The sequence below is a fragment of the Henningerozyma blattae genome, chromosome 4 (assembly GCF_000315915.1).
Source record: "Henningerozyma blattae CBS 6284 chromosome 4, complete genome".
Taxonomy (NCBI): Eukaryota; Fungi; Ascomycota; class Saccharomycetes; order Saccharomycetales; family Saccharomycetaceae; genus Henningerozyma; species Henningerozyma blattae.
This window is the reverse complement of record NC_020188.1, coordinates 474170-500088: the sequence shown is the minus strand read 5'-3', so window position 1 is coordinate 500088 and position 25919 is coordinate 474170. Positions and strand designations below refer to the sequence as shown.

Here is a 25919-nt window from a genome sequence, read left to right as displayed (position 1 = left end):
ATAATTTCGTAAATGGATATCGTAATTTATTGTAACCTGAAATTGTTACAAAAGGAATTACTACTACAAGAACCGTTATCTATTTTTTTTTATGTATTGTCTAAGAAGTTTTTACCAATTTGTTATAGTTTATAATGTAGCTGTATCTAACATAAGTGACGATTTTCACAAAATTCTAAAACAATTGACATAGATTCTTGTAAGTTCAACAACAATTTGTTGACTTTAATGTCTTGTGATATTTGTGGGATATATTGTATAGATAGTCCTCATTCAAGTTTAGCTAAGACGTTCCATACTGATATATTAAAAGGGATACTCATCAAGTATGACGTTTTTTAAAACAAAGATGGTAATCCAGATAAATTTAAAAACAACTCCTAATAGACCAAAATATAGTACTCAACCATAAGAATAGAATATAGATACTATAGCAGCGATACGGACTCCACTTAAGGAAACATTGCAGGAAATAAGAAAATAATTGTAAAAAAAAACGAATTACATTTGACGAAGGCAAAGCAGCGTGGGCTAAACGTACAGTCTCTAGTAAATATGGAAAAAAAAACGTTCGTAGAACCATTTACGTAAAAGTATACAAATTACAAATATACAATACATAATATGGTAAAAAGGATTAGAATAGTACAAAAAAAATTAAAGGAGAAAAGCTTTTGAAACTTGCAAGGTGACATCTTGTAAAATAGAAATACTTGTAGATTGATCAAACTAAAATTTCTGCTAATCAGCATACCGTGACTCAGAGCATGGTACAACTATAGATCATATCTTGTGTTGTGAGTAATTTTTCTCTTTTGTATTAATAATCTGGATATTCTTCAAATGTAAATTCTGAATGTGTATTACACTAATTAAAAAACAAACAAACAGATAGAGCAGGGTTTCTTTTTCATTCTTTAAAATGGCTTAGTGATTCAAGCTAATTAGTTTTCACCTGAACTTCTAACGCTTCAATGTTGAGCTAAACATAAATACATTATGACCCATAAAACTGTGAAACAGTTTTTGTTCTTTCTTTTAAAACAGTGTTCTAAAAACCATTCAAAATCTGTTAATCAAAGCATTACTCAGTACACACAGAAACATTGTTCCGATAAAAAAAAATTAAAAGAAACAGATAAAAATTTGTATGTAACGACCGTTAATTTACGTTCTGACAACATGCTCTCCAAGATAATTCTGATTCTTATCAAGAATTGAGTAACCGACTAATCCTCAATTGTTTCCAGAAATAAAAAAAATTGTAACCACTCAGTAATCCTAATTATGACGTTACGATAAATTCAATCATTAATAGTTGTACACTCGTATACATATTAACTTTTTATCTTGGATCATCTAGGATATGCAAGTATAATCACATTACCCTATTATATCCCACTAATAGTCCCCTCTTTACCCTATCAACCCTATTTTATCCCTATCACAACCCTATCACAACCCTCTCGTTTTTTTCTCATCAAAATTTCTCGTTTGTTGGATTTTCTCATTTGATCATCTCGTTCACATTCTATCCCGGAATTTCCGACAACTTATACGAGAGCTATACGAGAGCTATACGACGATTATTAATGGCCACCGCTCGAGGCGCCACAAACGCCGCACGCGCCTCGTACCCCATCGCGCTCGCGTAAGCAACCCTCGATCTGTATATAAGCTTAAGCTCTTGATATTTTTTCATCAACATCATCTCCTTCGTTAAATCCAATAAGAAAGAACCATTCGTCGAAATGTCCACAGTATTCGCTAATGTGTCACTAGTATCTCTAGTTCACGCCGATACTTTCTCCGCAACGTTGAAAAATGTATCCCTATACCAACCACAATTAACATTAATAGAAAAATATTGGGCTTCATGGTATATTTATATGTCAAATGATATCTTGGCCACTGGTCTCATGTTCTTCCTGTTGCATGAGTTTGTCTATTTCTCCAGATCGCTCCCTTGGTTCATTATAGACCAAATCCCTTATTTCCGCCGTTGGAAATTACAACCTACAAAGATTCCAACTATAAAAGAACAATGGTATTGTTTCAAATCGGTCTTATTATCACATTTTCTTGTTGAAGCCATTCCTATTTGGACTTTCCATCCATTGTGTGAAACTCTAGGTATTAAAGTGACTGCTCCATTCCCATCTTGGAAAAAAATGGTTCCAGAAATTGCCCTTTTCTTTGTCCTTGAAGATGTGTGGCATTATTGGGCTCATCGTCTTTTCCATTATGGCGTCTTTTACAAATACATTCACAAGCAACACCACCGTTATGCGGCTCCATTTGGATTATCTGCAGAGTATGCTCATCCAGCTGAAACATTAAGTTTAGGGTTCGGTACCGTTGGGATGCCAATCTTTTATGTTCTTTACACAGGTGATTTACATTTATTTACTTTATGTCTTTGGATCACTCTTAGATTATTCCAAGCTGTGGATTCTCACTCCGGTTATGACTTTCCTTGGAGTTTAAATAAATTCTTACCATTCTGGGCTGGTGCCGAACACCATGATTTACATCATCATTATTTCATTGGTAATTATGCTTCTTCTTTCAGATGGTGGGATTATTGTTTGGACACTGAAGCTGGTCCAGAAGCCAAATCTAAGAGAGAAGAAAAGATGAAATTACGTGCTCAAAGAGATGTGAAAAAAATGAATTGATTGACTTTATATTTTTTGTTATATTATATTATTATTAAGCTATTTTATCATAGCTCATTTATACATTTTAAAAATTATATATTATCTTTATTATTACTATTATTATTAATACTACAATTATTATTGTTATAACGTTTCATAAAGTTAAATATTCTCGTAACTTTTTATAATCTCAACGCTCGTATTCCAAAATTCAAGGGGAATCCAATCAGGTCTATCCATAGTAACTTTAAATTTACCTGCTTCGATCTCTTGAATTAATTTTTTTAAGATCATATAATATTTCGATACTTTAATAGAATTGTAATTGAAATCTTCTTGTATAAACGTAAGGAACGAATTTCGGATTTCATTAGAAAGCTTAGATAATTCATTAAAGATACGAATCATTTGTTCATTTTCTATTCTGATTTGATCAATACCAGTCTTATTTTCCCTATTTGTTTCCCTTTGTTCAGGAAGGGTTTCTACATATTTTTCATTAGCCGCTTTTGTTTCCGTTTTCATTTTTTCTTCCGTTATCATTTCCTTTTCCGATATAATATCGGCTTCCACTTCCGGTTTTATTTCCTTTTCCGTTTCAACAATATTCTTGCTAAAGCCATTCCCATCACATTCCATAAATCGATTTCGAACTACAGGGAAAGTATAACAATAATAGGTCTCCGTTACTAGCTTGTCCCAATATTTCCAATTATATTTCCGTAAGAAATCATACACTAAATGGATACATAACAAGTAGATATTATCTTGTTGTCGATTACATGAGCAGCAAAGATTTGTAAAATCTCTTGTCACTTCATTAAAAAGTTCATCTTTGGTTTCAATCAATTTATTATATAATTCAAGATCTTTTGAGAACCGCATCTCTTCAATATCAAATGCATCACCATATTCTTCAGAATTCATTGATAATTCAGAAAATCGTTGACTACTTGAATTTATATCAATTACAATCTCTACGTGTTGATTAGTATTTTCACTTTCTTCACTTATACCTAAATCTTCAAGACTAGGTTTTGCATATAATACGCTTTGATTCCATTTATTCTTATCAGTAGTTTTCAAATTATTTTTTTTAATAGTGGAGTTAATTTTAGTAGAAATATTATTAATTTTATCATATATTTGAATTTTAAATTTATTAATTAGATTAGTCATCTCTTTGATATGTAAATTTGTTACAGTGGAATATAGTTTAATCTTTGGAATATATTTATCAATTAATGTTTCAATCATAACATAAATTACAGTATCAATTCGAACAGAACTTGGCCTCTTAGGATAAATATGTTCTAATTTATGAAAAAATAAATCAATTATTAAATTAGTATTCCGTAGAGGGAAAATATTTTCATGTGACATCTTCACCCATAACTTAAATCTTGACGGTTGAATGAATGTAGACCATAAATAAAAAAAATATTTGATTTGTTTCCTTTTAAGGATTAACTCGTTAAATACATCTTCAACAAATTTTAAATATATTTTTTCATTTTCAAAATTTATTTCATTAAAAAAATATTTATGTATTTTTGAAACTTGTCTCATTAAATTTTGAACAATTTCAATTTCTTCTACTGATGGACACATAAAACTATTCAAATATGGTACAATACATTTATCATAATTTTGAGAATAAAATGGATATCTTCGTAAATAATTAGTGGCTTTCTTTTCTTGAAGTAAAACTTTGTATTCATCCCAACTTGGTACTTCACGAATAGTCTTTAACACATTCCATAAACAAAGTTGAGCAGTATTAGAACCAAATATTTTATCAATTGCATTACGATGTATTAGTTGCAGATCAGTAGTGATATAGTTAAAAGTATAACCTTTCACTTTAAGAACCTCTAAAAAACTTTCAATGATACATTGTGAGGTATCTTCAATGGCAAGAAATAAAACTGCAATAGGAAATTCGCGGCCCTTATAATCTCCAACTACAATATGACAGTTATTAAAAGTTTTACTAATATTCTGGACACTAGTTAACGCTGCAGATCCAAAAAATATCTTATCAAACCCTGGATATTTAAATTCAAATGAAACATACGAAGAGTTATTAATTAATGAAGAAGGAAGTGTTATTCTTTGAATATAATTACTCCATTTGGATGTGCTTATCAAATCTATAGCACTAAGAAATGCAACTTTATGACGACGCCAAGTAGAAGCAGTTTCATCAGCCCATACATTTTCAATATATGAACGTGCTCGCTCTTTATAAGTAGTTATAAATCGATTATATTCGTTATTTTTTTTTAAATTATTGATTAGTTCACTTCGAAGTAACAAATAATGACTTCGTATAAAACTATTTAATCCTTCAGGTATATTTAGTGGATGATAAGGAATATGTTCATCATGTTTCATTGTAAGTTGAATGAATCCAAAATCAGTATTAGATTCTAATATGAAATTCGATTTGCAATCAAATCGAATGGGATTTCCTGAAGTTTCAGCAGTAGTGCCAATATGCTGAGATGTGGAATAATTATCCATGCCATTTAATTTCGGCTTTTTTACGATATGATTGTTATTATAACCATCTGATATTTGAATATCATCTTTACAAAACTTTAAAACTGAAATATATTTAGAATTTTCTTTATCTAAATTATCTTTAAATTCATTAGAAATTAATTTAATTTTTAAATGTGTTTCAATTTGATCAAAAAGAAAGGAAAATGTATTCAAAATTTCTTGAACCGAAGGATTAAAACCAAGATTGAAATCATTGAACGGTATAGTAGCAATTATATTTAATTGTAATACTTTTTGATTAAATTTATCCTTCAAGTAACCCGTTAATTCCGAAACGGTATGAAACTTTCCCAGAAGATATTTTTTGACACGCTTCTCTCTCTTGGAAGGCAGAAAAAAATCAGAAGGACCTAATATTTGGTCATAATCTTGCAGTTGATCATCAAAACCTGTTTGACTAGCTTGAAAGTCAATTGTTCTACAGAATTTTGGATCCCACGGTAATTGTTGGGATATTACTTTAGAACTTTGTGTTGAATTAGCTGGTGTATGTGGTTGTTTTGGAGTAGAATCTCCGCTTATAATATTCTGATTTAAGCTTTGATTTTGATCATCAGGCTCTACTGAATTTGAATTGTTAGTGACAGAAGGGTCTCTATTTTGGTCAGACTGAATCTTATTTTCTCGAGAAGTAGGCAGTTGAGAATTATCTGGTTTCTTATTGGGATCGAAGATTAAAAAAGAAATGTCCATATCGATCAAAGAATATGGCCTGCTTAAGGTAGGCTATTGATTGGTAAATAATGTAAGTTACATTTCGATTGTTATTATCAAATTCATTTTTTTTATAGCGAATTAATTCTCAAAAGTTGTTTCGGAAAGTCAACATCCTAAACCAGTAAGATTTGAGAAAAGGGTTAAACATAACAGAATACTCCATTGTACATGACAGAAATACTAATAAAGTAATAAAAAAATACACCTAAAAATTTAAACTAAGAATGTTTCAGAATCAGGGCTTAAATTAAGAACGATTTTTGATCAACAATGACGTTAATAATATCATTATAGTTATCATTCCGTATACTTAATCGGTGAATAGATAGCCTATTTATCCGGAGATAGTTTGTGTGCGGGTAATGGGACAGCCTTTATCATTTTTTTTCCGTCCGAATAGATTTTCTTTTTTTCTTCAATTTTCAGATTTCCGTTCAGCTTTGAAAATTTTTTTAGCTCATCATCTCATCTGTAGGAATATATATGGAGGACATATTTTGCTAACTTTTTTAGTAGAATTGAAAATATATTTTATCTTATCTCAATATCCACACCAAACCATTCAGGCGAGCTTCTTTTGCAAGGAACTTGAAATTATCAAACCACTCTCCAAAAAGTAATTGTTATTAAAATGTCTACCACTCCAAACCCAAAAGCCTTCCCATTAGCTGATGGTACTTTAACCCAACAAATCTTGGATGTTGTTCAACAAGCTGCCAATCTAAGACAATTGAAAAAAGGTGCTAATGAAGCTACCAAGACTTTGAATCGTGGTATCTCTGAATTCATCATCATGGCTGCTGATTGTGAACCAATCGAAATCTTATTGCATTTACCATTATTATGTGAAGATAAAAATGTTGCTTACGTCTTCGTTCCATCCAGAGTTGCTTTAGGTAGAGCTTGCGGTGTTTCTAGACCTGTTATTGCTGCTTCTATCACCACTAACGATGCTTCCGCTATCAAAAACCAAATCTACGCCGTTAAGGACAAGATTGAAACTTTATTGATTTAAGCTGGAATCGTTTGTATATTATTACTTTATATATTTCCATTCATATGATTTATAGTTTTATTTATTTTCATATTTATTAATTCATAAACCAATTCAAATCGATTTAATACTATAATATCGTAAATAGAATAACCGTATTAGAAATTTGTCATGACTAATTATGTAGTTTTCCATATAGTCTATTTCAAAATTTTCCATCCTCTTCTATTCTTGTTTTCTACAAAAAATATCTGTTCATCAATAGGTAATTCATATCCCAAATTAGCTTCTTCCTCTATTTTATCAACACAATAGTCAGATAGACGATTTATAAATGATTCATTGAGATAGGTATCCCCTCCGTTAGGTAAAAAGGTTACTATAAACTGTCCTCCTCCTACTGTATTGATAGCAAACAGTCCCCTGTAATGATTAACATCAAATTTCCCTTCCTCAGATAGATCTATTGAACGAATACTAATAATTTGATTGGGTAAAGTAATTTTATATTCTGAGATTAAATGTTCACCGCCATGAATCATGTCCAATTTTACCTTTCTTAAATAAACTTCAGTTACCGAACATAGTGCATACCATGCTATATTTAGAACCATAATATTCTTATAAGATATTGAACTTAGTAATTTACCTTTCATTGGTGTTTTCCAAGTATTTATTATTTCTAATGACTCAGAAGAAATATTAGGAACGATTAAATATTTCTTTTCTGATTTTGTTGCCTTCAAATTCGTAATAATTAATACTTCTTTTAAATTATAATCTTTAGTCAAACAAATCATTCTATTTATTCTTGTGTGTTCTGGAATAAGCTTATGTGCTACACGAAGAGATGCTAACAATTGGCCATTATTAGAATGATCTTCAATTGATTCACATCCCTGCAATTTGTAAGGGAAATAAAGATTGTTAGATTCTACATTGATATTGAAAATATTTTCTTGAATTGAATAATCGATAGATATAATATTCACGCAATCACCAAATACTATAACTGCTTCGTTTTTATAAGGTATGAGTTTTATAATATTTGTCCCCAAACTAAAAGAACCTTGCAATTCCAAAGAGCCATTGGAGGGATCTATTGAAAACAATAAAAGATTTTTTAATAATGCAGTAGTACTTTCTGTAGATGTTGAAGAAATATGATGATTTTCATAGTCCAAAGATACTAGAAAACATTTCTTAAAGGTTAAATTTTTGGCATAATTTTGAGATTTAATATATGCAGAATAAGGTAAAGTGTTAACACTTCTTAATTTATATGGTAAACTAATAATAGAAGTAACAAATGAATTTGGGAACATTTCCGAAAGATTAAAAGTGTAGGCCACTTCACCTTTATTTATTATATCATGTATTTGTAATATTGAATCAGTAGAGTTTGCTCCAGATGAGTCTATATTAAAACTATTAATTGATTCATTGGATTTTAATGAACTAGAAATAATATATTGCTGAGAAATATTTGTTTTAAACAGACATAAATGAGATATATTTTTAAAAGTAACTGCCTTTGTAATTAATGATGAAGGCTTGAAACATGAGACTGAGTTGTCAGCAAAGCTGCTTTGTAAGATTTTGTTGTCTTTTGTTAAAAAAATTATATTATTTTCATTTAATACAGATATTCGTTTCAATGATAAATCAATATCAATTCTATTAATGTGATATTTCTTAAACTTAGAGTTAAACATTATAATGAACAGACAATCAACGGAATAAACTAAAGTATAATGTTTTTCCATTGAAAGAATTTCAAAATTTAATCTATTGTCTGAGATTTTAACCTTATTAATCAATTTATTGTTTACAATATCAATATCATAAAGATAACCACTAATATCAGATAAAAACAAATGATTATGTTGGGTAATTAATATTTCATGGCAAACAGAGTTGTCAAGAATTGATTCAAGAGAGATGATTCTTTTATTATTTATCCCGGTAGCATAATTTTCTAATATTAACAACTGATTATCATCATTTAATATTACAGTTTGTAAGGAGTCTTTTTCTTGGAAATAGATGGAGGATATCACAAATTTTGATAGTTTATTGAAATTTTGTAACCGTATTGGCTTAACAAAAATCTTTTTTGAATTTGAGCTTCTAATTACACCATTGGAGTCTATAAAAACAAAATCATTAGAAAATCTCTCTAGCTGCTCATTCGAAGAAGAATGTGTAATTTGAATGTTTGAGATAGCAATAACATTATCTGGATCAAAATCTTTAATAATGTCTGAGTTCTTCGGTATAAATTGAATATCGTATTCAATTGCTTCAAAATCTGGATCATTCAATTTAGATAGAATGTTTAAATCATCTATATAAAATATACCATTATCTGTGTTCCAAATATTTTTAATTTTCGTGTTGCAGTTTTGAGTAAGGGATCGATAGCTTCCCTCATTAAAAATATTTTCTAATGCAAAATAATTAATAGTCATGATTGAAGATTCATCTCTTACAACATCAATGGAAATTAATTTATTAAAATTATCTGCAAATTCATATTTAATGACAGGATTTTCAATAACTAGAGAATCTAATTTTATTTTATTCTTTAGCCTACAAATTTGCGAGGGGATAAAATGGAAATTAGAAATTGGTATTGGTACAATATTGGTATACAGAAGGCCATTGGTAAAAGTTATAACAAAAAATTTAGTAGTCAAAGCAGTGGAATAATAAACGTTTGTTATTACATAATCGTCTGTATTAGTTTGAAATTGTTTTATATCATCAACAATAAAATCTTCGTAGTGAGCTAATCCATTTTCTATGTCGTTAAAGATTAAATTTAAATGTATAGTAATATATCTAAATGAGTTTTTTAAAATTAGAGTGAATTGTAACGAACCATTATTTTTAATTGGTGATACAATAACATCCTTAAAAAATTTCTGTGGAAGTTTCTTGGAAAGAATTTTCTTGTAGACATTGTCCTTGGAGTTAGATGCAGAATTAAATCGGAAATTATTAATAACAAGCGAAGAATTAATACTATCAATTGGCACTACTATGATTTCTAATTCGGTAAATATTATTATCCCTACATTATAAACCGCTTTGAGGGTGAGTGAAGTTGAGTCAGTATCGATTATCTTGTCAATTAGCAATTTGAAATGCAAACCATCTTTAACAGTTTTAGACCGTTTTGCGCTGGTCTTTGGGAAATATTGGTAGACATATAAATGGAAAGTATTTGAAAGATAATCATTCACCAGTGCCGAAACAAATAAAAATTCATTTCCAGTAGCGTATTCTTCATGATATGAAATATCATAATAAATATAATCTATTGATATTGGTAAATAGATGCACTCTTTATTTAACCCATCATTATTAATTGTTTCAAATGACAGCAATTGCTGGCCATCTATCGAGGATCTTCTTAATTTAATAACAAAGAGTTCCTTGGGATAACAACAACAGAATAATAAAAAATAATTCTCATCAATAATTAGCTTTGCTTCCGTCGGAGTAGTACTATCCTTACTACTGTCATTAGAAAATAAAATACGTGTCTCCAAGCAGATCCATCTAGAATTAGAATTCCTCCGTTCAGAAAGAATGTTGGAGGGTAATTCATTTTCGTCATATTGAACATTATTAATAAAATTAAATAGCTTTCCATCATTTCTGATAACAAACAAATAGTCTCTGTTAGTAAAAGGATCCCAATAATGTAATGCACCCAAAGTATGACCCGGCACACCAATTAGAATATCTATATCGATTCTAATGACAGTTCCATCATTTAAAGAAATAATATCATTATGCAAAAGACCATCGTATGTATATGAATAATCTTCATTCACTTGACTGATAACTACATCTGAATAGCTATCAAGCCTTTGCTGAGCCTTGGTATGAATTTCTTCCTCTGAATCTGAGCTAGCATATGTTGAATTAGCCATCTGTATTGGTATGATACATCCTTCAAATCTTTTGCAGATCTTGTGACAAGTACTTAATATTAATATATAATAGTTTTGACGATCTTTTATTATGGCTATCTTTTGGTAGCGCCACAATGTCTATATACACGTGATTCACAAAACCCTAAATACAAACATTCAACCCTGTAACCCTAAAATTCTAACCCCACCGGCCCCATCGGAGTTGAACTGTGAAAAAGTTTTATATAGTACCGAAACTCACAGATATTTTGGGGGTGAGTCGATATTTCCTGGCTCGCATATTAGGGACTGCTCGAACAACAGCCAAAATATACAGAGGTCTGATACCCGCAAATTATCAAATATTTATTATTTTACATATTTAATAGTTCTTGATTCATAACAACACAAGTAACTATTAGTATATACCCTATATTAAACAAGAAACGCAGAAATTACGATTCGATATAGTGTCTTACATATCGTATTATTCGACCTTTATCTATAATAAACAGACAATAGATAGATAGTACAATTCAGCCCTACTAGAGATAATAACAAAGTACATATAAAAATGTTAGCTTTAAGATCTACTCTATTGAAAAACCCAAACACTATTGTTGCAAAGACTTCTGCTTCACTTTTGGCAAGCAAATATCACAGTAACTTAATGATAAATAAAAGATGCTTATCTTCTACCAACAAAGCTCAAATATCTACTTACAAGACACCTGATTTTGGTGATGCAGTTAAAAAAGATAAATCTACTGACAAAGGTAGATCTTACGCATATTTCATGATTGGTTCCCTAGGTATGTTATCTGCAGCTGGTGGTAAGTCAACTGTGGAAACTTTCCTAGGCTCTATGTCTGCCAGTGCCGATGTCCTGGCTATGGCTAAAGTTGAAGTCAACTTAGCTTCCATTCCAGAAGGTAAGAATGCTGTGGTGAAATGGCAAGGTAAACCAGTTTTCATTAGACATAGAACTGCTCACGAGATAGAAGAAGCTAACCAAGTGGATATTACTTCATTGAAGGATCCTCAAGCTGATGCTGATAGAGTTAAAAACCCAAGCTGGTTAGTCATGTTAGGTGTCTGTACTCATTTAGGTTGTGTTCCAATCGGTGAAGCTGGTGATTTTGGTGGTTGGTTCTGTCCTTGCCATGGGTCACATTATGATATCTCCGGTAGAATCAGAAAGGGTCCAGCTCCTCTAAACTTGGAAATTCCAACGTATGAATTCCAAGATGATACATTGATTGTAGGTTAAGCACAATACCTCCCCTTATCATTTGTATATATTCCAAAAGAAACCACCCCCAATACTGCTTTTCACGTCATACTCTCATCTCGGAACTAAATTTTATCATTGGAAAGTAAGTTTATTAGTTCCGAGATGATTAATGAGAGAGTGTGTTTTGAATGGCAGTTTAGAGAGTGATATTTATTAATTACGTTTCATTGTCCATACTTACTTTTACATCAACATATATATTCAAATCTATCAATCTATATATATTAATATTCATAGCTATATTTATATCTATAGTTACTTATTTATTTATTTATTCTCGAACAAACCAATAAAATTATTCAAATTCCTCATGAAGATCATTGTCTAAAACCCATCCTTTACGAATCTTATCGAATCGCGCAACTTTTTTCAATAAGGCACGGATTCTAATTACATCTTCCTTTTGATCAAAACGAATACCTTTGATATTTTGAATAATAGCATTTGATGTGCTAAATTGATTTGGTTGGTTCCTTAGAAAATTTTCAATCGCTACTATTATTTCCTTATTATCTTCTATTAGTTTAGTTTCCCTTGTATTGGTGTTTGTTTCTGGCTCGACGGTTATATCTACATTTCTATTTTGGCTTTCCCTAATATTAGCAAGAATTTCCATCGAGCCAATACTTTTATTTTTCCCGTTTTTATTGACCAGAGTTTTCCTTTTCTTAAGGGTTTTGCCTGCTTGTCCAAACTTACCTGTCCATGTAGGTACCCCTATCTTATATTTCTTTCTCATCTTTCTTGACCTCTTTAGGGCATTCATTGCATCTTCCGCATTCTTCTCCGCTTCTTTATTTATTAATCTAATAGGTTTATTGTGCGAATCTATTATTTGATCTTCACTAATTAATTGATTTTTGTCACCTATTAATCCCTTAATTAATCGATCATCCTCATTCGTTTTTTCATCTTCCTGCTCTTTACCATTATAAAACCCCTCTAATTTTGATACACCAGCAAATTTTGCTACTTCTGCAAAATCGTCACTTTCTTTTTTATCATTATTTGACGTTACATCATTATCTGTTAATATCTTATTAGTATTCTTACGAACCTCTGCTTCCATTTCTTCAGTAACATAACCGTTCTCACCACCCAGTGTAAATAAATCATGAAGTTCATGCATCTTGAAGAATCTCTTTTGTTTTATATCATTTAACAATATCTTATTAGTTAAAAATTGCTTAAAAATTTGTCGATGATAAATTTTTTCTTCAATAGTACCATTAATCATTAATCTATATATCGAAACTTCTCTCTTTTGGCCAATTCTCCACGCCCTTTCACGAGCTTGTAAATCAGTAGAAGGATTCCAATCAGGATCAAATATAATGATTCTATTGGCCCCGATCAAATTTACACCCAATCCACCAACCCGAGTAGTTAGAAGAAATAGATCAATATTGTCATCTCTATCGTTATCATTGTTGAATTTATCTACCAATGTTTGCCGAATTGAAATGCTAGTCGTACCATCCATTCTTAAATATTTAATACCTTGTAAATCTTTATCTTTATATGAAATAAATTCTTCAAGAATATCTAACATTTGTCTTGATTGTGTAAACAATAACGTCTTGTAATTTTTTTCTTCCACAAAAGAAGTAGTTGTTTGTACAACTTGCATTTTGCCAGATCTTTTAGGGTCACCATATTGAATAGATTGTCTTTTTTCTTCTTCTTTACAATCCAATATATCAGGATGATTGCAGATCTTTCTCAAAATATCAATACCAAATAAAACTTGTCTTTTACCTCTTTTAATTTGTTCTAATTCTCGTGAATTGAGGAATTCAATATATTTTTTCCTTTGATATTCAGTTAATTTACAGAATAATACCATTTCTTTTTTCTTAGGTAAATCCTTTGCAACATCTGCTTTGACCCTTCTTAATAGATAAGGAGAGATTAAGTTTCTCAATGCAATTGCACACTTATATCCTGTTTGTACTTGAATATTGGTAGCATTTGCGTAACCACCTACATTTATTGGGCCTACAAATTGTTGCTGGAATACTGGTAAGGTACCCAACTTCCCTGGATATATAAAATCGAATAATGACCATAGTTCATTCAAATTATTTTGAATTGGTGTTCCAGATAGAATTATTCTATTATATGTCTTTATTTTTTTACACGTCAATGATATTTCAGAATCAGGATTTCTTATTTTATGACCCTCATCCAATATCGCATAATCCCAATTTACCTTAAGTAAACTTTCTGCGTGTATTCTAAGGCCCACGTACGTAGTAATAATAATATGACCATCATTTATAACTTTCTCTACTAATGTATCAATTGCAGATTTAGTTTCTGTCTCTGTTTTAATTTTAGAAGAATTTCTAAAATCCTCATAGGTAAATTCATTCGGGTTTGAATTAATTATTATATTCTCCATTTCTTCTTCAGACATCTTTTTTTTGTTTATTAGCATACCAGCACCAATTGAATGTAAAATAATTGTTCTAAATGGCGGCCACCATTTATGTATTTCTGCACACCATTGTTTCATCACAGTAGCTGGGCAAACAATAATGATTGGACCATTTAAAAGATTTGAATGGTGTAAAGATGCTAAGAATGCAATAATTTGTATGGTTTTCCCTAAACCCATTTCATCACCTATAATGCCTCCGCATTTTTGCTGATAAAGCTCATGTAACCACTGAACACAAGTTTTTTGGTAATTAAATAATGAGGAAAAAATTTCTCCTGGAATTTTAAAGGTATCATTTAGTTTAGCACCTTTAAAATCAGGATGTGGTTTTTGATACTCCTCAAGACGCGAGTTGTTATCTACCTTACGATTTTCTGATCTCTTCTTAATCCAATGATTAAGACGTTTTTGGTAAACTATTTCATCACCATCATCTATAGCATTACTAGCTTTAGTTTTAGACTTTCGATCTTTTTTTGAAATGTGTTCTTCTATATCTAATTCATCATATGAATCCTCATCTTGATAAAAATCCTGTCTTTCTGTTCTGCCTTCAGATTTGTCTGAACTATACGATTCATCATTATCACTCGGTATTCTCTCATCCTCAGAAGGTTTGTATTCATCTTGACTATTATGATATCTTAAATTATCCTCTTCAGAGCTTTCATTTTTGACGTCAATAACATTGGGGGCGGCTGGTGTAGAATCTAAGATCACCGGTGATAAATCCTCTGTTTCATTTTCTATTGGTAACGCATTATAATCATTAGCTTTAATATCTTGTGCTGGAGATGCAATATCTACTAACTGTTCTTTTTTAATATACTGACCAATTGGTATGTTTTCATGAGAGACATTTTCTTCTGTATATATACTATCATCTTCTAAAACAAACTCACTTTTAGTTCCAAATGCCGTAATTTGGCCGGTTCTGATCAAATAATCCTTCTCAGTTTCACCAGGATTTCTATTTCCTTTGATTTTATCTAAATTACTGGACACAATATCCTGAGATTTTATAGTCTGGGAAGAATTTTTATTTTCATTGGAAATATCACTAATTCTTTTCTTAATATCCTTAATATCTTTTAAAACAGGTGGGATTTCAACTGATTCAATAACTGAGATTTGTTCTTTTAATTTTTGTTTAATTGAAATTCTATTAGTTATTTCTAGTTTTTTTAATAGAGACCTTTTTTTACTCAAAAGTTTATTAAGCAAATTAGCAGATCTCTGCAGTCGGCTTTCTTCATTTTCTAATAGTTGAGAATTAAGTAGATATTGTGCATTACTTGTAATCTGGTTTTCTAAATTATTTTGTGATAAGGCATCAACATCCAAACTATTTAACTCATCATCAATCTCCTCATTGAAATAACTCATACTATTTTCGTATCAAAAAATACAATATTTTACAAGGTTAAATTTAGAATGAATTAATGTAATATTTTAACATTTGAATATCTCTTAATTATTTAAGTCGTACTTTTTTCACAAAGGCATTAATAACTAGGCTACAACAAATAAAAGAATTCATACTTAAGTTTACATCCGTACACCGTTTGAGTTAATAAAAACAATTCTAACATACTTTACCCCCAATAAAGTTTGAAGTTCAAAAAGGAACAGCTGCATATCTATATATATGTATACCTCAGAACTTCTATAGATCTTGGTGATACTCGAACTTACCGTATGCTCTGTTATTTATTCTTTTCTTCTATGTGAAAGATACATGCATCTTCTATTTTTCTTTATAAAGACATGTCTTCATAAAATGCTGAAAATTTGAGTATTTTTTTATAGAAAATAATTAATTGAAAGTTAAATAAATACAGTTTTAGGATATATACATGAGCCAAATATCATAGATGCTTTTCAACTTTTGCTATTTATTCTGAGTGTGTATGTCCGCTTCATTTCTTAAAAAATAGATATCCTATAGATATAGTAAGCTTTATTAGTATCTCTCTAAAACAGTTTAAGAAATAACTATTTAAGTTATATATCGAACTTTAAACCATAACCAAAGAAAATAATGAGAAGATATAACGATCTTACCATGATAAATAACACAGAGCTTTCAGGATTAGACTTTAGTATCGCAACCTGCGCTAGGCAACTACCAGATGAATACAACAACCAGGATATTAGCCATAGTGTGATTACAAAATCAGTTCTCAAAAGAGAACATTATGGAGTAGGATCTTACTTCACTAATAGGTCACAATATTGCAGTTATTTATTTTTATGTTTTACTGACAAACTAAAAATATATAAATCTGGTAAACTGGTGAATTTTATTGAATTCGCTTCTAGCAGATGCATATATTATGTAGGCCATAACAAAGGTGATTTCATATTCCACACTTGTTTCTTCTCTGATGGGGAAATTGTAATATATTATTATCGTTTTAATGATCAAAATAATGACTGTATTGATTTTTTTACGGTTAGAAAGAAAACTAAAAGCTTTAAATATAAACGAAATATGAGGTTTATTTCTGAAAGATTAGATAATTTATTATGTATTAATATTGATTATACAAATACTTTACATATTAATCTTTCAGATGTAATAGAGAAGGGAATACTTGAAGTGGTTCCATTTTTACCAGATATTAGTACGAGATGGCTTCATTTTGGATATTTAAAGCATAGAAAAGTAAAGGAACAACAATTATCTTCGATAGACACTTTATTTATCTTCAATATCGATTCTTATGATAATAAATTAAATCTTGATGTCTTGGAGAGGCAAAAAGATGGAAGCTTTGATCTTTTAAATATCAAATCATACAATATATTTACCACTTATCCATCAAAACTACTCTATGGTTCTTTACCAAAGGATGATATAGTATTTTGCGTATCTCGAGTATACACCTGTATATTTCATAACCATTCGTTATTTCAGTATAAAAATAACTGGCAATATACTGATGCATCCAAAATCGATTTTAAAAAATGTCATCTGCAAGGCGAGTCCTTATATATGTCTATTTGGTTAGATAATGGAACATATTACGAAACAACCTTAACGAGAGACTTTGGGAGTATTAAACAACTAAAATGGAAGATAGCCAAGTCACATTTAATGGGATTGTTCGACAATGATCATCGAGTTACCAAGGTATTTGCTTATACCAAAAAGATGTGTATTTTTGCTGATTATTTTATTGTTAAGTATTATTCATTTAAAAGTAGAAAAGTCCCAAACCACTCAGGTGTAATATTAACTGCATATGAGAAAAAAACATACACAACTTTTTGCTGGATAAATTATCTCCCCAGGATGATAAAACACAACACAAAGCCTATATGCCCTGTAGAAAACTTCAAATTTGTTATAAAAGGAGGCTTTTTTAATTCAACTTCAACTGGTTTCCTTGAAAAGCATTCTTTTAAACCTTATCCCATTCTTAAAAATGAGCGTCTTACAAATTTTAATAAAAATGACATAATATATGACATTATTGTGACAGATACTGGCATTAAACCACAAACTATTGACGTAAATAGTCCTTCTCTTCTTAAGCGGTTAACTACTCTGCATTGCTTTACAAAATTCGGCAAATATTTACCTCTTGAAGAGGAACCAACTTTAATTTCTATTACAGAGATAATCTCAAATTCTAATGACAGACAATATTTTGGATTTATTTTTGCACCTTTCCAAATGGGAAACGATGACATACCTATAACTGATTTACGTGTTAAAATTAATTCATATACATCTACTAATAAAGAAGAAACGATAATTGAATTAATAACCTTTGATAGTATAAATCGAAGCCAATTTGGAAAAAACCTGCGATATAAAGATATAATTGCAATCACAGGTTTTCAGTTAAAAGAAAAGGATTCTTTTGGAATAATACTTCATACTAAGACAAAATCATATCTTTTCAATGTTGGATTTGAAGATGCATACTTAGAATCTACCTTTTCTATGTATAATAAATACATAAATTCCGATTTTTCTCCAATAGATGTACAACTCCAATTTACTTCAAACTTTTATCCTCAAATAATATATATGAACGCAGAGGGTGATATATATTTTCAATATATGAATAATAACTCAATATTTGAATGCCATATAAAATCAAAATTTAGAGAGCCCTTTAAATCACTTCGAGTTTCAGAGAATAATTTCATGGTTTATTATAATTATAAAGAAACTATATTTATTAGCATTGCTACTCAACAGTATTTTCATATTGACCTAGCATATGAACCGTTAATAATGAGATATAGTGCTGATAAGATAAATGGGGGAAAATGGCTTCACATTTTAGATACTTGTAATGTGCTTCACTCATACGTGATGCAATTAGAAAGTACCTCAACCTTTGATACTTCACTTACCGCATATAAGATTATAAAAAATGTCCCAATTCAAATGGAATATATTGAATCTATCGATAAGTTTATAATTTTAAATCAAAATAGCCAAACCAGGCATGTATATCTTCAGATTTATGACTATCAGTTAAATTTAACTGATTCATTTGAAATTCACAAATTATGTGAACATTCTAACTTTACATATGTGAGCTGGAACATATCTCATTACATTTTCTTGAATTGTGTTGAGAATGGTAAATTATCAATAATAAGAATATTTGAACTAAATTATAGAGGGAGATTGAAAGGTACCAGAAAAATAGTTGAAAATAATAATTTTTTAGTTTCAACTATATCGTTTAGTAAGTACGATAAATTACTATATCTATTTGGCAATAATATGGCTGCTTATTCCTTTAAAATAGACCATGAGTCTAATTATGGAGATATTACAAGTATTAAAAAGGTTCAAATTACTTCAAATGCGTATGATCCAAAGATGGGGTTGCCAATAGCCAGCTATGAAAGCATTGAAGGAAATCGAAAAATACGAGTGCTCTATAATAATGGAGATTATATGGACTATAAACTTGAGAATAACCATCTCAATAAGTATCAACCCCAAAACCCTAGCTTATACAAAAGAGAGAGAGGGCCTGAAGGATTTCAGCATCTGCATGCAACAACTATACTTTCTTCTCAACAAAAAATATTTACTGATTCCCTTGAAAAAAGTGGTTCTTTTTTTAACTATATGAATAAAGACACTAATTATTACACATGCTTGCTTTATTCAGATCATTATGTCCAAGTAATTAACGAAGAAACACAGGCTGCTATCAAGCTGCATGGGGAAAGTTATGTAACTGAAATGACTGATATACCCAGTACTTTTTTGAATAGCATTTGTTTTGTTACACCTTAAGGAATTAACTTTATTAGACGGGGTTGATCCAAGTCCGGGTAGTACGAAATTAGGTTTATTTTAGTCTATCCTTATTCTGTGATATGGCTTAATGCAAAGGTACTCGAATTTAAAATCATAATTAAGATACATTCTATTTCAATTCAGTTAAACTACTCAAACTTATATTGTAAATCTACAAAAACCAAAGAATGATGTCTAATAGAAACTTAATTAAAATCTTATATTATTAAAAAAGTTTATTCGTTAAATCTGGCATAATTTTTATAATTGAGAAATACTTTTTGTTAAAGTGCAAATAAATAGATATCTAAAAGAGATAAAGAATATAACGAAGCTCGATTATTTAGTAGTTTGTGTCACTATATCTTCTCTGCATCTTCTCCCTGTAAACAAAGGTTCTCCGCGTTTTCTTCAGGAGAACCCTGTTTTACCGGCAAAGTTGCAAAAGTGAAAATGATTCAATTCAGAGATCTTTTATAGGCTATACAACGAAAACAAAGAAGGAACTCATTATAGTTACAGTTGCTTGATTGGACTAATGTTGTAAGTGCACCGTAATTGGAAAGGACAACTCCCTACATAACTAAAAAATTCTAATACCAAGCATAAGTATATTCGTATTTAATGAAGTCTATATATTCCCATCTTAAAATTGATTAGGGGCATTGCAGTGTAGTCAAATTTTACTAAAATATTGCAAATAAGATCCTAATAGTGGGAAATATCGTTTGCTTATCAACACATTTAGGCTACTTACGCGAATGCCATTCTAATATTTTGATAGAAGAAATATTATAATCGGCAAACATAACTCCGCGCTACTGTTGAATCTTCATTGTTGCCTTTAAAGAGAATCAAATAGTTCCTAGAAAAGGGAAATAGTTATAAATATAACTACTGATTAATAAAAATCAAGTGAAAGACATCGCGGGATATGGTAATTAGGTTCCAACCAGGTCGGCCCAATTCAACAGCCCATGCTATTGATCAGGCATATTGGAACTCACAGAACGTTCTAGCTTATTGTTCAGGAAACAATTTAATTATATTAACAGGGAAATATAAGAAACTTCAAACAATTTATCACGAAAACGATTGCACCTCAGTTTCTATTAATAATACGTCAGGCTTAATCGCGGTAACGGTTAAGAACTACGCTTATATTTATCAACCTTTAATCAATTATAAAAATAATATATCAGAATGGATCTTCTGCTGTAAATTTTATCATGACGACTCAAAATTAAATTGCATAAATTGGGGCTACAATAATAACATCGTATTAGGCTCAGATTATCTCTCTTTCTGGGATTTAACTCAACAGTTTAGCCAAGTAATGAAACCAATTCTGTTATGGAATAAAAAATTAACAAAACCAGTTTTTTATCTAACAGTTTCTAATGACTCAAAATACATTGCTACTATAGGAAAATATGATAAAAACATTAAAATCTGGAAAAAAAAATACATTGAAACAAATAAGTTTTGTGATGAAAAAAATTCCAATGAAAGAAATAATGATCTTACTATAGATTTCATTCTGGTTATTTTGAAACAACCACACTATGTAACAAAGATTAGGTGGAGGAACCATTCACATACTGAAGAATCAACCAAAACAATAACCAGCCCAGATGTCAGCTGCAGAGGCGTTATCCCAAGATCTGATATAGAGAAAGAAAAAGAAGAATCTCGTCAAGTTTTATATAGTCTCTGTGCCGATAATGTTTTAAGAATTTGGGATTGTTATGGTTTAAATTATACAACGTCAATACAATTATGGGGATCTGTTCCTCTTCGAAATACAGACACATTTTGCTTAATTATTGATAGTTGGCTACTACAGGACTGCTTAGCTAAGAATACTAAGAAAGAATGCTTTACAATTTCCAATCCTGATTTTGTCCTAACTTTTTCAAAAGATGGGGAGATTAATATTTACAATGTGGATGGTTTATCTCATAATCCCCCTCGACCAATTAAAATAAGGAACTTACGAACAAAATTTTTCAAAAAATCAATAATGCATAATGTAATAGACAATTATTTATATATCCCAGAAGTTCAACCCTATGATCGTGCCTTACAGGAAGTATCTATTATTTTTCATAACGTTTCATCAGGGGTAATATCACATTTTAGTATTGATATCTTTGAGTTGTTTAAAACGGACACATCAGGTGATCATTATAATAATCAACAGCTACCACATCTACATACTGCTGTTAATTACCATAATCGTGATACTCATAACAACTCACATCGAAATTACATCAATTTTTCACCAAATGCTTCTATAATGACAAAATATAACCAAATAGGTAGGCTAAGAAATTTATGGTCAGGACACTATAAATCAATTCAAAGATTAATTAGGAGTAATAAAGGTGATGGATTACTTTCCATTTCGAGGTTTACTGAAGCAAAAGTATGGCGCTTGCAAAAAGCCGGTGAAGCTACATACCTATGGCTAAGAAGTTCTTTAAATACTCAATCCCCTATTAAAAATGCTCTCGTACTGCATAGAGGTAAGCTACTTATTGTACTGTTAGAAAACGGTTATTTTCAAGCTTGGGATTCTTCAAGGGATTCCTCAAAATTAATTGCTCAGCTTAATATCTTTGATATTGATTCAAATTCAAAAAAAGGTGAAAATAATTTACCAATTTTAATAACTGAAATACCTTATAAATTAGAACCATTAGTAAATTCTGTGAATCATCATGATCATAAGAATTATCATCATGATCAGGGAAACGTTACTATTGGTAGTGTAATGAATAATGAAGAAATTCCATCTGAATATTATGTTATGTCTTTGATATATGATAATGGATCCATTTTAGCGTTCAAATTTAATAGTGAATGCAATTCTCTAGATAATGAAATAACAAACAATAATTATGAACCAAGATCAGAGTTTATTGAAATTTCCTCAAGCTCGTTAAAGCTTGATAATGATAAAATATATAAAATTTGTGCAATAGATCAATTACACCATGGATGCCACTATAATAGATCTTTGATATCTGTTTTAACTGTAGATGGTAATATTAAGATGTTTTCAGCAAATATTAAAGAAGACCAATGCATTAGTCATAAATATTCAGCAGAATGGGAAAAAGTTCATGAGTTTCAAACTAACATTTCTAAAGCTTCTTTATTTAAAGCATCTTCTACTGGGAAATTTTGTATTGTGGATGCAACTGGAAAGACAATGACTTTGTGGAATGTTAATTGGAGTTTATTAGAATATTCAGAGACCTTTGATAGTACTATTATTGATGTTGCTTGGACAAATACTGAACAAGACCAATGCATTATTTCTATTGTGTTTGAAAGCTATTCTCTGATGTATGTTCAAATGAGATATGATTATGCTACAAATAATGCAAGCTATATCCCAGTTGCTAAAACTGAAATACGGAATTATACGAATCATATTATTGGAGATTCAATATGGCTAAAATATGGTAATTATGTAATAGCAGCAGGTAATCAATTATACATTAAAGATAAATCCTTAGATTTGACAGATACTTTTTCCTCGCAATCCTTAGGGTCTAGGGAAATCATTTCGAAAGATCTAATAACCTTAACTTCAGTATTAAACGGCCCTTTACCAGTTTATCATCCTCAATTCTTAATCCAAGCTATATATTCAAAAAAATTAAAGTTAGTTAGAGAGATTTTGCTAAGATTATTCTTACAACTAAGAAGTTTACATTTTAATTCAAAAGACATTGTACATCTTGACTATATGTTGGGTATTGAACCATATAAGTTTCTCATCAAAGATGATAAGCATTACATCCCGGGAAAATATCCAGAGCCATACGATAGTTTTAATTCAATGGTCATAGAAAGCTTGACCGTTTTACTTACTAAAGTGTCTCTTCCTTATCTGACCCGTCACCAACAAGTCACTCTTGTCACTGTTGTTGAAGCAGTAGGTAAAATATCAAAGAATGAGGGCATATTAGACTTTAATGGTCTACGATTTATTTTAGGTACACAACTATATTCGTCACATAAGACTACTCAAAAGAGCATATTAATGAGAGATGTTACGTGGGCTCTGCATTCTACAAATAAGGAAATAATATGGAGTCTTATCAAGCATCATTGTCCAGATTGGCAAAAATCAAGATCTTATAGAGTAGCTTACTGGCTACCCATCGATCAATTGAAGGAGCATTTTGAAAAAATTGCAAAAATAGAATATACCTCAACTACTGAAAAGGATCCCTCTAATTGTGCCTTGTATTACCTAGCTTTAAGGAAAAAACAAATCCTAGTCAGCTTATGGAGACTGTCTGTTGGGCATCCCGAAAGGGGTAAAATATTGAACTTTTTACAGAATGATTTTAGTATAGATAGATGGAGAAAGGCTGCTTTAAAAAATGCATATGTACTACTAAGTCAACATCGTTATAGAGAATCTGCAATTTTTTTTTTACTTGGTAACGCTTTGAAAGATTGTATCGATATAATTTTTAAACATTTAGAAGATACTGATTTAGCAATAGGTATATGTAGAATTTATGAAGGAGACAATGGTCCAGTTTTAGGACAGTTTCTAAATTCAAGAATTCTGCCTTTGGCTGTGATTCAAGGTGACAGATGGACAACAAGTTTTGTGTATTGGAAACAACTAAGGAGAGATGTGGCAATCAAAGCTCTTATCACTCAACCAATTAGCATTGAGGACAATTATAAATTTGTCACAAATAACCAATATATTGATAAATCTTTTCAGCTTGAAGATCCAGCGTTACTTGTTATTTATGATTACCTAAGAAGAAAAAATGTTGCCTATTTTCTTGCATCAATGGAAATTGATTTGGAAATAGAGTATACTTTAATTTTAAGAGTTCTAAATATCTTAGTTAGGATGGGGTGTGAACTTTTAGCAACTTCAATGATTAAAAATTGGTTGTTTATTAGAGAGACCGAAAATCTTTCTAATTTGAGACAAGTTCCAAGAAGAGAGCGCGCTAATTCTGGTGTTGAATTAATGACACAAGTACCTACAACACCAACGGCTGTCATACCAAGCTTATTTGACAAATTTGACAAAAATCTTAAGACAAGGCATGTTAATACTTTTTCAAGATCCCGAACGAATAGCATTGATCCAACGTTACGTGTAAAATTTAGACACTCTAGGGTTAATAGTATTGATTCTACTTTAGAAGGTACCTTTAGATCCCAGAATATAAGTAATCTGAAAAATATGCTAGAACCAGGAGCCATTACATTAGAATATAGTAATCTTTTAAGCAAAGGAATAAAAAATTATGAGCCACAGAGGTCTAATTGTAATACTATTAGTTCACAAGTAATAATTCAACCAATAAACTTTCCGTGCGACAAGGTGAAGGAAACAGCGTATATTTCATCACAAGAGCCGAATAAAAACTCAATTGAGCAACTAGAAGGCAATTTTACATACTTGAAAGCAGAACATATAATTCCAGTTAAAACTTCACCTCATAGAGATTCCACGCTAAATTCTTTGGAAATATTTAACCATGCTTCTAACACTGATCCAAATATTAGTATAATACGCCCTGCGAGAGATACTATTGTTGGTGATATTCAGCCTCATTCTCCACCCAAAAATCTTCTAGATGAGTATATAACATAGATTCACGCATTTCTCACCTTTGGCATTTTATAGAACATACTACTTTTGATCTTCAATATTATTATCTTTGTTTGTAATGAAATTAATACATCAGCCCTTTTTATATTTAATAACTATTAAATCTAAGAAGTATTTTATGATCTCCTTGTTTGAAGTTAATTATTTACTTGAAGTTAGAAACATGCTTTATTTTTGATTATGTGACGTTCTTTCTTCGATTCCGACGTCGATTCGCTTTTCCCAATTTTTCGTGAAATTATATTATGCCAAAAAAGACATAATTGTCAAAGGTGTCATGTTTTACTTCATGCATAGATCAATTCAAAAAAGTCATATTTTGCATACTTAACTGGAGAATAGCTAGCTTGTTGGGGAGCTTCGTATAT

General features: G+C 30.4%; 8 protein-coding genes across 8 annotated transcripts; 5 read left to right on the top strand and 3 right to left on the bottom strand.

The window, feature by feature from the left end:
• Nucleotides 1-1751: 1751 nt before the first annotated feature.
• ERG25 (methylsterol monooxygenase) lies at nt 1752-2678 on the top strand (the record flags this gene model as incomplete). The annotated part of the gene is made up of 1 exon (XM_004180179.1): nt 1752-2678. The coding sequence occupies one exon, from the start codon at nt 1752-1754 to the stop codon at nt 2676-2678; it is 927 nt and encodes a 308-aa protein (XP_004180227.1).
• Nucleotides 2679-2822: 144 nt separating this feature from the next.
• TBLA0D02000 (uncharacterized protein) lies at nt 2823-5921 on the bottom strand (the record flags this gene model as incomplete). Its single annotated transcript, XM_004180178.1, has 1 exon — nt 2823-5921. The coding sequence occupies one exon, from the start codon at nt 5919-5921 to the stop codon at nt 2823-2825; it is 3099 nt and encodes a 1032-aa protein (XP_004180226.1).
• Nucleotides 5922-6576: 655 nt separating this feature from the next.
• On the top strand, nt 6577-6960 carry SNU13 (RNA binding protein SNU13; the record flags this gene model as incomplete). The annotated part of the gene is made up of 1 exon (XM_004180177.1): nt 6577-6960. The coding sequence occupies one exon, from the start codon at nt 6577-6579 to the stop codon at nt 6958-6960; it is 384 nt and encodes a 127-aa protein (XP_004180225.1).
• A 179-nt stretch (nt 6961-7139) lies between these two features.
• On the bottom strand, nt 7140-10883 carry MLO127 (Mlo127p; the record flags this gene model as incomplete). Its single annotated transcript, XM_004180176.1, has 1 exon — nt 7140-10883. One exon carries the CDS (start codon nt 10881-10883, stop codon nt 7140-7142), a length of 3744 nt encoding a protein of 1247 aa, XP_004180224.1.
• Nucleotides 10884-11535: 652 nt separating this feature from the next.
• On the top strand, nt 11536-12135 carry RIP1 (ubiquinol--cytochrome-c reductase catalytic subunit RIP1; the record flags this gene model as incomplete). Its single annotated transcript, XM_004180175.1, has 1 exon — nt 11536-12135. One exon carries the CDS (start codon nt 11536-11538, stop codon nt 12133-12135), a length of 600 nt encoding a protein of 199 aa, XP_004180223.1.
• Nucleotides 12136-12454: 319 nt separating this feature from the next.
• RAD26 (DNA-dependent ATPase RAD26) lies at nt 12455-15988 on the bottom strand (the record flags this gene model as incomplete). Its single annotated transcript, XM_004180174.1, has 1 exon — nt 12455-15988. The coding sequence occupies one exon, from the start codon at nt 15986-15988 to the stop codon at nt 12455-12457; it is 3534 nt and encodes a 1177-aa protein (XP_004180222.1).
• A 655-nt stretch (nt 15989-16643) lies between these two features.
• On the top strand, nt 16644-19880 carry TBLA0D01940 (uncharacterized protein; the record flags this gene model as incomplete). Its single annotated transcript, XM_004180173.1, has 1 exon — nt 16644-19880. The coding sequence occupies one exon, from the start codon at nt 16644-16646 to the stop codon at nt 19878-19880; it is 3237 nt and encodes a 1078-aa protein (XP_004180221.1).
• A 937-nt stretch (nt 19881-20817) lies between these two features.
• TBLA0D01935 (uncharacterized protein) lies at nt 20818-25533 on the top strand (the record flags this gene model as incomplete). Its single annotated transcript, XM_004180172.1, has 1 exon — nt 20818-25533. One exon carries the CDS (start codon nt 20818-20820, stop codon nt 25531-25533), a length of 4716 nt encoding a protein of 1571 aa, XP_004180220.1.
• Between the last annotated feature and the right edge of the window lie 386 nt (nt 25534-25919).